Source organism: Catharus ustulatus, chromosome 16 (genome assembly GCF_009819885.2).
Source record: "Catharus ustulatus isolate bCatUst1 chromosome 16, bCatUst1.pri.v2, whole genome shotgun sequence".
Classification (NCBI taxonomy): Eukaryota; Metazoa; Chordata; class Aves; order Passeriformes; family Turdidae; genus Catharus; species Catharus ustulatus.
This window is the reverse complement of record NC_046236.1, coordinates 13,753,848-13,766,629: the sequence shown is the minus strand read 5'-3', so window position 1 is coordinate 13,766,629 and position 12,782 is coordinate 13,753,848. Positions and strand designations below refer to the sequence as shown.

At 49.1% G+C, this 12,782-nt stretch overlaps 1 protein-coding gene across 1 annotated transcript; it reads left to right on the top strand.

The window, feature by feature from the left end:
• The first annotated feature begins 1,185 nt into the window (after positions 1-1,185).
• On the top strand, positions 1,186-11,975 carry DHRS7B (dehydrogenase/reductase 7B). The gene is made up of 7 exons (XM_033074067.2): positions 1,186-1,277; positions 5,508-5,683; positions 7,196-7,311; positions 7,950-8,160; positions 8,736-8,828; positions 10,090-10,242; positions 10,580-11,975. Exons 1-7 carry the CDS (start codon positions 1,258-1,260, stop codon positions 10,783-10,785), a joined length of 975 nt encoding a protein of 324 aa, XP_032929958.1. The 5' UTR covers positions 1,186-1,257; the 3' UTR covers positions 10,786-11,975.
• Positions 11,976-12,782: the final 807 nt, after the last annotated feature.

Sequence of the window (12,782 nt, the reverse complement as noted above, 5' to 3'; positions counted from 1 at the left end):
TATTAGTAGAGAGGAGCAGAAAAAAGTTGCCATAAAAATTGATGATAAGAACATCTTTCAAAGAAGTGCTGCAAGAAGCTGTCCTTTATCTTGCTGCTGCCCACAGGGAAAGACATGTGGGATTAACTGCCCTTGGAAACATTTAAGTATCTCTGAAAATGTCCCTTCTGCTTACAAACACTTTCACAAAGAGGTGGAGAAACTCTCCGTGCCTTTCCTTCCTCAGGGGAAGAGTCCTGACACATTTGGACTTTGGGCTTTTGGGATCACTGGAGCCAGGTTTGTGCCACAGCCTGGCAATTCTCCATGGGTTTATCAGTGCCAGCACCCGAGCCTGGGGATTTAAAGCTGCACAACCTGCAGCACATCCAGGCCCCTTTTCTGCACAGAGCTCATGGAAAAAGCAGAGAAATTGTGTTTTTCCCCATCAGGGATTTGAAAGAGGCTCTGCAGAAATGCCTCTTTTCTCCTACAGGAATTTACTGTTCCTCACAGTCACACCTGGCACAGAGTCCTGTCCTGGGCCGAGGTCACTCTCAGGCACAGGGTGGTGTTATAAATTTTACCAAAACAGTAAAACTTGTTTTTCACAGTGGGATTTTGGGGGTGTCCTGTGCAGGGCCAGGAGTTGGTGACCCGTGTGGGTTCCACTTCCAACCGAGCTTTTTCTGTGGTTGTTTGTGATCTTGAGTTTTCATGGGGACGTATCAAAGAGGACAGAATTTAAGTCGGTGTAACAGCAATGAGCACATAAAACAGTGACCAGCACAGCTGGGAATTGGGGGTGTGCAGGGAGGGCCAGAGATGGACCAGGAGCAATGGCACAAGAGGAATGGACACAAACTGATGGCCAGGAGGTTCCAGCTGGACATGAGGGGAAACTTCCCTGAGCAGTGCCCGAGCTCTGAGTGGAGAGGGTGTGGAGCCTCCCGCACCCGGGATATTCCAGAGCTGCCTGGATGCAGTCCCGTGCCGTGCTCTGGGATGGCCCTGCTGAGCAGGGAGGCTGAACCCATGCCCCACAGTCCCCTCCAGCCTGACCCCTTTGGGATTTTGGGATTCTGGGACTGAGGGCAATGCCCACCAGCGGGGGAACCCCGAGAGGGCGGAACCCCTTTTTAGCAGCGCCCCTCTCCGGCCGGGCTGCAAAGGCGGGCGGACTGGTGAGGGCAGCTGCTCTCCGGGCGCAACTTCCGGTTGGCATCATGGCGGAGGAAGCCCGGGCGGAAGTGTCCCGGCCCCACTTCCGGCGTGGCCATGGTGACGGCGGCGGCCAGGTGGGGACAGGGAGCGACACGAGGGGACAGGAGGGGACAGAAAACACCCGGGAGGGTCCAGGGGGGTGGGGGTGTGGCCTTGAGCGGGGCGGGGGTCTGGGAAACGCGGGAGAGGTTGGGGGAACCCGGCGCTGGTGCGGGCAGGGACACTCAGCGCTGTCCGGGACAGAGTTCACCGCTGGTACTGCCATTAAATACCTAATTATAGATAAACAGGGAGACAGCCGGCGGTCATGTCCTCACGGAGGTTTAGGTGGTTCCTGATTTGGTCAATGTCTGCAAAATGCTTTCTTTGGAACAACAAATGTTTCAGTTTTCTTACCAGGCCACCTTTGTTTCTGTCCCAAACACCAATAGAGAAATTCCGCGTGGGAGGGTGGAATTACAGTTTGTAACTGAGTAAAAGTGGCAGGAAGATTAATGAGAAGGCGATTTAATAGAATCTTGGGCTGGTGTGGAAGGACCTTAAATCCCATCTCATTGTATCCCTGCCATGGACAGCAACACCTTCAACCAGATCAGGTGGAAGACGAGATAATTTCTCAAGTCCAGGTTTGGTTTTTGGGTGCTGGAAACGTATTTTTCCCCTCTTGCTGCACCATGGGTTGAGGTTGTTGTTTTGTGTAACAATTTTGAAAGAACTTAGTGGGGATGCACCAAATAACTGCTGAGATACAACAGAGGCTTTTCTTAGGTGATGCTTCAGGTAATGCTGGGGTGGCAGCTTTGGAGAATTCCAGCTGGGTTGTTGTTTTCCTTCTCCTGTTTCCTGTTTGGAATGAGCAGCTCTGTCCAGTGCATTCCTCCTTAGCAGATTTTACTGCATTCAGAACGAGTTCACTTCTGTCTTCTCAGTCTGGGAGTTAAATTCCCCCCCTCCACTGGAAAGGTCAGAGCCTGTATTCCCGAGGTTTGTTTTTAGAGGCAGCCCTTGCTGAGCTGGCATTGGACACTCGCTTGGCTCGCTGCCATTTCCAAATTTAAGTCGGGGCTGTCCTGCCCCGGCACCGAGGGAGCTCCAGCCCAGAGTCCCTGCAAGTGAGCCCCTTTCTCAGGTAGGACATTGTGCTTTCTTCACACTAAAGCCCTCACTCAAGCCTAGAGAGGCTGTGCTTTTTCCCCTTAGGAAAACCTGATTTTTTCCCTTCCTTTTATCCCCCCAAGTGCTGGATTTGGGAGTGCAGCCTCCCAGTTGCTGCCACTCGTCACCTAAAGGACAATGTGATTCTGGGAGCCTGAAGCTGCAGAATCAGTGTTGTTTGGAGAAGCTTCCAGGGGTTTGGTTCTTCAGGACCTGCTCTCATCTTCGCTGCCTCCAGTGCACCCTTGACCTTATTAATTAATATCCTTGTTCCTTCAGAACCTTTGTCCTGGCTTTTATAGGAGAACATCCAGTTTTGTTTTAAGGGGAAAGTTCTGGGTTTATTTTTAATTGGATTAATGGGATTTATTCTGTGGGAAGCCTTCCTAAAGTTTCCTATCACCTGTATTTGCTCACATTATTAATATTCTTATTTCTGCTTTCTAATAACCTGCATGTTCCAATCCTGCCTTTTGGGATGGAGAATTGGGAATTACAGGACTTGGTTTTTACAGGACCAGTTAATGAGCAGTGCCTTCTCCCATTCTGAAACCCTGGTGTTATAAACATTACCTGGGATTTTTTTTTTCAGCATGAATACCCAAATTGTTGAACAAAGGTGGTAGTGGGGTCTCAGACCTTTAAGCAGGAGGCCTGTGATAGTTAATCTCAGATTAGGTGTGGAACCCATGTGTTCCCCACCCTCACCCCTGTTTTAATGTGACACAGCATTATCTGCTCTGGGATGTCTTTGGCTACTTCAGTGTTACCTAAAGCTGGGTTTGTGGTAGAAGCAAGTCAAGAAATCAAAGCAAAACTTGTTGCTGGAGGTCTGAAGTGCTACAGAAATTCTTCTGTCCCAAAAAATTTATTCAGCTGAGTTGTCCTCTCTCTCAAGTCCGACTGAACTGAGATTTTCTTTGTTTTGGGATTTTTTAAGAGACCATTTGAGCACCTTAGAAGAAGGTGTTGCATCTGCATGCCCCAATATGAAAGGATTTACATCTCTGATTGGCAAATCCTTCTCTCTCTCACTTCTCTCCCTTCTCTTCCCCATCCCACATTTCCCCTCCCCAGAGCTGGTACCTGTTGGTTCAGACTCCAGCCTGGAAGCTGCCAGAGCAGGTTGTTGTTCCTGCCTGGGTTCTTGGTTTGCTGCAGCCCAGTTCCTGTGTATAACATGGAGAAAAAGGAAAGAAAAACAATAAAAGACTTGGAAATATTTTTCAGATCTTAGTGTGCTTTAGTTAGGAGAGGTGTCAGGAAGGGCCCCTCTTCCCAGTTACCTTTTCATTTGTATTTCACTGAAACCAGAGCAGGGCCAGATTTTCCCAGTGCCTCATGAAGGAAGTGCCACTGCACCTGTCAGCTCTCACTCTGGAAATAATGAAAGGGCCTAAACGTGGGCTGGAGATTTTTTTTTTTGATTCCAGAATGTCCTGTAAGCCCAATGTCAGCACAGCACCTGTTGTCCCTGCCCACACCTCGTGTTGTGAATCTCAAGAGGCCTTTGAGAGAGCAAAAAAGGGGAATCATAAAGAAGGCAGCTGCTTTCAAGGACCAGCTGGGCATGAACCAGTCAGGTTCTCATCCATCCTGAAAATCCAGTGGCCTTGTGTCAAAACATCTCTTTCCCAGGAATTATTTTAGGGAATATCCATTCTCTTATGTCAAATGAGCTGTACCATCCCTGGCTGCAAAGCAGTACAAAATACACCCTGTGTGCACTCCCTCAGCACAGGGCTGCAGGAATAAGATGCTTTGCAGTGGCCTGAGCTGAATCCTCCTTTTGGGTTTCTGCTTTCCCACTCTGGGCACACTCCCTGTGCCTGGGGGAGCTGCTGTTGTGATGTCTCCCTGCATTATCCCCAGGGGATCACACCAGGAGGGACTTCAGGCACACACAAATCAGTTTGGGATTGGGAAACTACAAAAGACCCCAGGAGGAGTCGTGTTCTAACTTAATGGCTTTGTTTTTAGACCTTGCCAAGTTGATTTAGAGCTGTCTTCATGTGTTATTTTATTGTGTTCCAGCTGTACCCCCAGAAATACTTATTTTATTCAGTTCACTACTATTTCAGCAAGCTGTTCACTGAGCAGCTATTTGAGGAATTCTCTCCAAGCCCCTGATGGATATCTGGAAGAGCCTGACATTTTCCACATTAGCTGTGTTCCATGGCATGCAGAGCCTCTGCCATCCCCTCAGTTCCACACAAGCTCAGTCCTACTCAGTGACACTGAATTCTGCCTTAGCATTGTAACAACCTCTTCTTTTGTGCTTTTTGTGCTGTCCTTCTGTGTGAAGGAGCACAAGTTGTGTGCCCAGAATCTCCCAGTATCTTCCCAGTATAGGTGAGTTCAGACTCTGCCTGCATGAGAAAGGGAAATACCCTGATGTTTGGTTTTGACTTCATGTGTGACCCAGAAGATTTCAGGGAGGGGTTGTAATTAACTTTACTCTTACACCAAGCTTTGATAAAAGCTCAGGGATATACAGAGGGAAAATGAGTGGCATTTTCACAGAAGTCCCACTTGCTCTTGGGTCCATAGTAAGCTGTCACACAAACTACTCCCTTGAAGGAATGGCTTAGCAAGGAGATCAGGGCTATGCCTTGGTATCAGAATCCAATTCCAGGATGGGATTTCAGTGTGTTAAGCAAATAACTGGCTCAGAGAGAAAACCTGGAGCTTCCAAAAGACAGACTGGCTTCTGTCCATCTGGGATAATGCACAGTAACTGATCTCTGGCTTGTGGACACTCTGGTACTGGCTGTTCTAGAGAAATCTGAACAGTTCTATACAATCAGAAGAATGTGGAGATACATCCCAGTCCTGAGGAACTTCCACACAAGAGAGTAAATTTAGGATAAAACAGGAGGACGGCATCCCTGAACCCAAGTTTATTACATGACAGCTGCCAGGGTGCAATGCCAAGTGTCCTGCTGGGATGTTCACATTACTGTTTAAATGCTTAAAACTGGGCACTGACGTGAACTTTCCAAAGCCTAAATGAAGGGATGAGAAATCTGCTGGAGATACAGAAATCTGCTGGTGGTTTATTGGTGGTCTGAGGCAGGGTTAAGAAAAACAATTTCAGAATATTTTCTTCGTGGTGAAGTGATCTCTTTCCTTTCATCCTGTGGCTCTAGGAAGACAGTTCAGAAAGGAAAGCTGATGGATTTCACAAGCACTGTCATCGTGCCGCTGCTTTTCGGCAGCCTGGGGATCTTCGCGCTGTTCCGGCTGCTGCAGTGGATGCGGATGCGAGCCTACCTGCAGGAAGCTGTGGTGGTGATCACAGGGGCCACCTCTGGCCTGGGCAAAGGTATGGACCCAAAGCAGGGCACCAAGGGCAGGACAGGCAGGGGGCTGTGGCAGAGCAGCTCTTGGAGTACAGCAGTAATGAGCTCAAAGTTCATTTTGAGTTTTGAGAGACGCGGCTCCCACCTGAGTTACAACCACAGATCTGCATGCAAGAAAGTCTCAACATCTGGTACAGAAAATTTTAATCATCCTGTATAAATTGGAGCTCATCAAAGCAAGGAATTAGATGCTGTTCTTGTGCTGTCAGGGGTCTTTTCCCTAAATCCTGAAAAAGCCAGGAAGCCAAATTGTTTCTTTAAAACCTCCCAGAAGTGATGTTCTGCATTCATGTACTTACAGCTGCTCTGCCAGACTTTCCACTCCTTCTCCTTGTCCCTCACCCTCAAGTTAAGGTAACTTTCCTCTCATGGTACAAATCCATCCACTCTAAAGTCAAACTCTTGGCATTATTAACACCAGGGAGCACTTTTTTCCAACTGAAATTTATGTTTTGCTTCAGTAGCTACATTCTCTAATTCTACTTTCTATAATTGCTTTAAAAGCTGCTTGAAGAGAAGACAAGGTGCTCTCTGCTATGAAGGCCTTTCATTAGGATCAGTGCATTTAAAGAACAAATAGAGCTTTAATTGATGCTGCCTTTGCATGTGAGTTTGTCCCTAAGGACTGGGGTGTTCAGGAACTGGCCAAAGGAGATGAACTGGTTCTCTCTGCCTGCCTCAGCCAAAGAGTGGGAATGGTAAAGGATCTTGTACTTTTCATCAACAAGAGAGGAAATTAGTATTCCAGGAGAGATGTTCATCTGGAGCTCTGTCTGTGCTGTGGGGTGCAGAGACTTCCACTCTGTACAGTGAAGTTTCCTCCCTTATTGACTCATTTGCAAGATCTTTTACAACTCCCTTCACTCCTAGTTATTGATACACCAGACCACCTCTAATTACTGTGTGCTCATTGCCATCCCCTGTCATCCCTTGTGCAAACAAGCATTTGTCCCTCTGGCTCCCAGAGGGGACAGGAACAGGCAATCAGGAGGAACAATAGCCTGGCATCCCTTCTCCAGGCTTCTCCCAGTGAAGAGAATCACCTTGATGAAGCCATTAAATCCCAGGCTGCCAGAACCTCTGGAGCTGTTCAGTAAAACTGAAACTCCTGTGTTAGATACACACAAAGTAACTGTGGTCCCTGTTAAGAAGGGCATAAAGTCAAAAATGAAGAGCCATGTGCAAATTTGACCAGCTAAAGGGGAGAATGTGTACAGCACAATAAATGTCTAACCAGCACAGTGTGTGAGCACAGCAGCTGCCTCACCACTCTCATGTGTCTGTCACAGTCCCAGGAGAGTGGGATGGGGCTGTGACCTCTCTGTAAATCAGCCTGGCCATCACACAGCAGCAATAAAGCCACCTCAGACCCTGCCAGCAAACAGCAGGCTTAGCTGTCACCAGCTCTGATGTGGATCTGTCCTTTGTCTGGTGTTCACATGCCTGCTTTTCTCTCTTCCTTGCTTCCTCCACAGAATGTGCCAAAGCTTTCCATGCAGCTGGCTCCAAGCTGGTGCTCTGTGGCAGAGACAGTGAGAAGCTCAAAGAGCTGGTGCAGGAGCTTTGTGCTGTGAAGAATCACCGCAAAAACGTGAGTGTGGGACAGGGACGGGCTGTGGGCTCACGTGGCCTGGATTGCTGCTTGGGTTCTTGCAGAAGTTACAGAATTGCCTGTGGGTTGATCTCTTGAGCAATAGGAAGAATGCAATTCTGTGGTTAGGGAGAGATGCTGATACAGGAGTACACTGAGCTGGCATGTCATTCCTTGTAAAAACCCCACAATAAAAGCCCTCTTGGCTAGAACTGGAAGTGAAAGCAGATGAGGGCAGAGTGCTCAGAGCTCTTACACCTGCACCTCATACAGTGAATCTGGAAAAGTGACTTTCCTTCTGTTGGCTTTTATTTTTTATGTCTATGCCTGCTGACAGTGGCTTCTGCAGAAAATACATGGGTTATATTTGGCCTTTTTCAGATGCATTTCCTTTAATAAGACAGCAGGAAACTTCAGTACTTGAGGGAGATCTCCCTTGTCCCTTTGCTAGGCTCAGGGATAAGGAACAGGCTACAGGAGCAGAGAAAGATGAGCACAAGCTGCTTCTGTCATGAATTCCTGCCACATGGAACTGCTGCACTGTGGTTGCACAGGGTCTGGATGGCTCTGCTCCTGTGCTTCCAGAGCTGGCACATCCAGCACTGAACTGTATTTTGCTAACTTTAGTTTATTCACAGACACACGAGCCTCACCCTGTGGTGTTTGACCTCTCAGACACCAAAAGTGTGGTAAATGCTGCTGAGGAGATCCTGAAGGCCTTGGGTCACGTGGACATCCTGATCAACAACGCTGGCATCAGCTTCCGAGGCACAATCGTGGACACAGGACTGGATGTGGATAAGAAAGTGATGGAAACAAATTACTTTGGACCTATAGCCCTCACCAAAGGTACCTGAGATCCACAGGATGCTTCTGCAGAGCAGCACAACTGAGCAGAGCTTCACTTGTGTTTGTAACTGTGCAGCACAGGGTGAAGGGAGGTTTGGGCATGACTGTGTGGGAAATACCCCACTGGAGATGATCCCTGGTCCCATCTCCTCACTCTAGACTGGTAGGGAATTGGGAAGGGGTCCAGTTATCCTGTGTGCACTGACAGAACAACGTGGTGGGGGTTCCAGTGGAGCTGCAGCTTCCCTGGGAAGCTCTGGTTACACAGAAAGCTCAGCCTGGAGGGTGTCATTGTTCTGGGGGCAGGAAAAGCAAGTCCTGCTGCTCACCCTGTGGGAGATCAGAGCCACCACAGAGCCCTTGTGCAGCCTCTGGCACAAGGAATCTCCTCACAGGTGAATGTCCCAGCCAGACACAGCTTCAGTCAGAGGCAACCCAAGCACTGTCCCAACCCCTGCACTGAACAGGGATCTTGTCATTCCCTTCAGCATCTCTGAGAGCTCTGAAAGCTTTGATTCTTGACAGCAGCAATGGCAAGACTGTTGTCTGAATGGGTCTTTTCTGTCCTTTGCTAGCACTTCTCCCCTCCATGATCAAGAGGAGACAAGGCCACATTGTGGCCATCAGCAGCGTGCAAGGCAAAATAAGCATTCCTTTCAGATCTGCATGTAAGTACCTCCACAGAGGATGGGAAAGACATATTTGGGGCAGCAGGCTGAATAAATACTTGGCTCCTGCTTCCACATTTAGCTCTCCATGGAACTGGCTGCGTGCAGGGAAGGCAGAGCTGTGCATCACCCTCAGTGGGGTCACAAACCACTGACAGCACTCTTAAATACAAAATCTTAGCCCTCTCCTAAAGTTTTTAAGGGATGGAGAAGGAGAATATATTTTGAAAACAGCTTGATAGTCCTGTCTTAACATTTGAGAGTCACTATAATTCCATCAATTTATGGTATTTTATCCTTGTCATTTGTCTGCATTATCTCCCCTAAGACAGCAGGAATTTTTTTAGTAAATTATGAATTGCCATAGTGCAAACAATGCCAGAGCAAACTCTTTGTGCTAAATCAGTTATGACAAGAAATATTGGTGGGATTATTGTAAAAAAAAAGCCTTTTAAAAGATGGATGAACTAAGAGGAGAAGATTTGATGCACCAGCATCAGTAAATCACTGCAAGTAAACAGCAGAAGTAGAGTGGTGATGGCATATGGTGGGTCAGGAATGATGCTGAGTGAGGGACAGCCTGGAATGTCTAAGCCATGGGGTTTTGCAGCTGATGTGGGCCCAACTGCTCCAGAAAATTTGTTCTGAGGAGCTCCCAGAGCCACGTGGATCTGGCAGCAGAAGCTCAGCCCTTGTCTGGGTCCTCTCAGGGTGTGCAGCCTGTGCTGAGCTGGCTCTGGAGCTGCTGCTGTGCTGGTGGCACTCACAGGCAGTGACCAAAAGGAGTCACTCAGCCATTCCATGGGGGAAAATCCTGCCCTAGGCCACGCTTCCCTGCTCTGCCTGCCTGGCTGATCTGCTGTTGCCATGTGTGCAGCCAAGCCCTGAACCTGCTCTGCAAGTCCCCAGAGCTCAGCACGTGCAGGGCAGCCAGCTCTGCCTTCCAAAGGCTTTGGGTCTCCTTTATCAGGAGTGGGAGGCAGCTTGGGTTCACTCTGGAGTGCTCTGGCAGGGCTGTGATATTAAGCTCAGGATCCCAGCCAGTTTTCAACTTGAGTTTACGTTTTGTCTTCCTAAATTGCCTCTGACTCCCACTACCTGTTGCTGCCATTCACTAAACAAAAACAAATATAGAGGCTGGGGAACAGCTCTTGGGTTCTTGCTGAGAAGTGGCTGCATTGCAGTGAAAAATCCATTCAGAAAGTGAAAATTCCTTCAGCTCTGCTCCTCCTTGGTGCACAGTCCTTCTCCTGTTTTCCAGATGCTGCCTCTAAGCATGCTACCCAGGCCTTCTTTGACTGCCTGCGAGCAGAGGTGGAGCAGTATGACATTGAAGTGACAGTTGTGAGCCCTGGGTACATCCAGACAAACCTGTCCCTCAACGCTGTCACAGCCGACGGATCTCGCTATGGAGGTGAGACACCACTCAGTGCCCTGCTTCTAAAGCATCTCCCTGTTATTGTGAGGTGTGTTTGCAACACATGGCCTCTGGTGGGGACACAGGTTAGCCCTGAAGGATCAAAAAACAACTTTGGATGCAGGGTAGGAACAGCAAGCCCCAAAATTGAGCCTTCCCAGACAGCACCTATTGCCTTCTGGGCCAACCATGGGGAACAGCTGCCTGTGCTGCCATCCACAGCTGGAGTAAAAACCAAAGCAGGCAGCCATGTGCAGTCAGAGCATTGCTGGGAGGGTACCTCAGTGAGGCTTTCCCTGCTGCTGTTGGTGCTCACTCAGCTTTCCCTTGGCAGTGATGGACAAGAGCACGGCCGAGGGACAGACGGCGGCCGAGGTGGCTCAGGTGGTTCTCAATGCAGTGGGACAGAAGAAGAAGGAAGTGCTTGTGGCTGGCCTGACCCCCTGCCTGGCTGTCTACCTGAGGAACCTCTGCCCCAGGCTCTTCTTCACCTTAATGGCATCTAGAGCAAAAAAGGAGAGAAAAGTGAAGGGCTCTTAGAGCTCAGCTGCCCTGAGCAGGGAGAGGCTGAGCCCTGCAGTCGGCTGGGACATCACTGGAGGTGCTCCTGCAGGAAATTCCTTTCTCAAAATGCTGTTTACCATTGCATGGAGACTGGGAAGTGGTTTCCCCCACACTGCTGGGAGACAGCACCTAAAGCTCAGCTGGAGAAGGAAGGGTGCTTGGACGATGGGGGAGAGCTGAGGCTGCAGGGGAGGGGTCAGGGGAGCGCTGCAGCCAGGGAGTCCCTGCCTGGGAGACTCCTCACCTCACTCCAGGCATGCTCAGCTTTACTGGCTGCTACAAATAAAATCCACCTGTTCTGCCTTCACAGCAGCAGACCTTGGCTGTCCCCACCCCTGTGAAATACAGTCCTCAGCTGGGAGCTCTCGTGATCAGTGTCTCATTCCCACTCCTTCCAGTCTGATCCAGGACGTGCTGCTTGCAGTGGGAAACTTCACAGCCTCTTCCTGTTAACGTGCCAAGTCAGCTGATAAATTAAGCTCAATCCAGTGCCATTTTTAAAGTAACTGATGTACAATTTGGGTGTATTTGGCCATCATTTTACCTGTGTGAATCATGCCCTGCTGATGTACTGGACAGTTAATTCTGCAGTGACAGTGCTCTGTGAATCCCAGCCAAGGAATGCACTGAACAGGTAGAACAGCACAGCAGGGCAGCTGCTGCCAGGACACACTGCACAGGTGACAGCAGCACACCTGGGCCACCTGCAGCACAGAGCAGGTGTGATCCTGGGGATGCCAGGCACTCTGTGGCACTGGAGAAGAATCCATAGTGGTAGAGTGCAGAGTGTAGCAGACAGACCCTTTGTTCTCCTCTGCCTTAAAGCAATCTCAGATGGTAATTAGGATAGACCCAGTGGGGAATGATACCTGCCTGTTCAGATATCACTTCAGGGAGCCTGACAGCCTCAAGGGGTGCCATGTTCCATTCCTCACCCCTTCTTCTCATGTGAGGGATACCAGCACCACTAGGAAAAAGGAATTGCTGCACAGAGATAGGACAGAAATAATCTTAAAATTGAAATAAGTTCTAGTAGTAGGAACTAAGGTCCAGACCCCTCCTGCCACCTCCATGCACTTGCCAGCATTTTCCATGTGTCCTGCCCCACATGTCCTGCCTGGGAGTGCACATCTGATGACAAATAAATTACATTGCTATGAAATTAATCCCTTGGCCTACTCCAGCTCCTCACAGCACATAACATAAGAGGAAGGGAAAGCAGGAGGGTTTTGTTTTTTCTTGCATCCCTGCAAGGTGCTATTGTACCAGCAGTAGCTGCAGAACAACATGCTTTATTCCAGCCCTCTTTATGGGACTGTTAGCTTACACAGTGTGAATCCACACAGAGGATTGGTCACACAAACTCTGATACAGGTGTGCAGGCTCAAAAGGACCTTCTCCTTCCAAAGGCCTCTTCTCAACCACTACAGATTCACAAATGATCTCTGAGAAGCAGGATGTGTTTAATGATGACAATGCTGCTGCTCTGTCAGGACATCCATCTGCCACCTTCCCTGTGGCTGAGGAAAGGTCTGGGGTTGGATTCTCAAGTTGAAGCTTTCAGGTGTGTAGACACTTTTTTCCTGCTGAGATAGGAAAGCAAGGCATTACCTTGTCCACCTTGTTAGTTGTGCTTTTCCTTTTGTGTTTCCCATGCTCACATCCTCAGTTTCTTGGTGAAATGTGTGCTCCTGCCAGGCTTGTTCAGCTGCTCCACGTTCTGGTGTTTCAGGTTGTGGGTACCCAGGAAGGACTGAGGAGCTGCTTTGCATTTCTGTGCTCCCATCCAGGCCCCTGAGGGTGAAACACATCAGGCCTGAGGGAAAAATGATGTGTGGGGAGTTGCTGTGGGAACTACAGCTCCAAGGCAGAGGTTGCTGAGAGTGCAGCCATTCCCTTTGGAAGTGAATTCCCTGTGATGAGGGGAATGCTCACACTGCAGAGCATGTCCACAATGGGCAGGGTGGGCAGCA

Coding starts and splice junctions, on each gene's coding strand:
- DHRS7B (XM_033074067.2), top strand. CDS start 1,258: ATGGTGACGGCGGCGGCCAG. Junction 7,312..7,949: donor TGAAGAATCACCGCAAAAAC/GTGAGTGTGGGA, acceptor GTTTATTCACAG/ACACACGAGCCTCACCCTGT. Junction 10,243..10,579: donor CGACGGATCTCGCTATGGAG/GTGAGACACCAC, acceptor TTCCCTTGGCAG/TGATGGACAAGAGCACGGCC.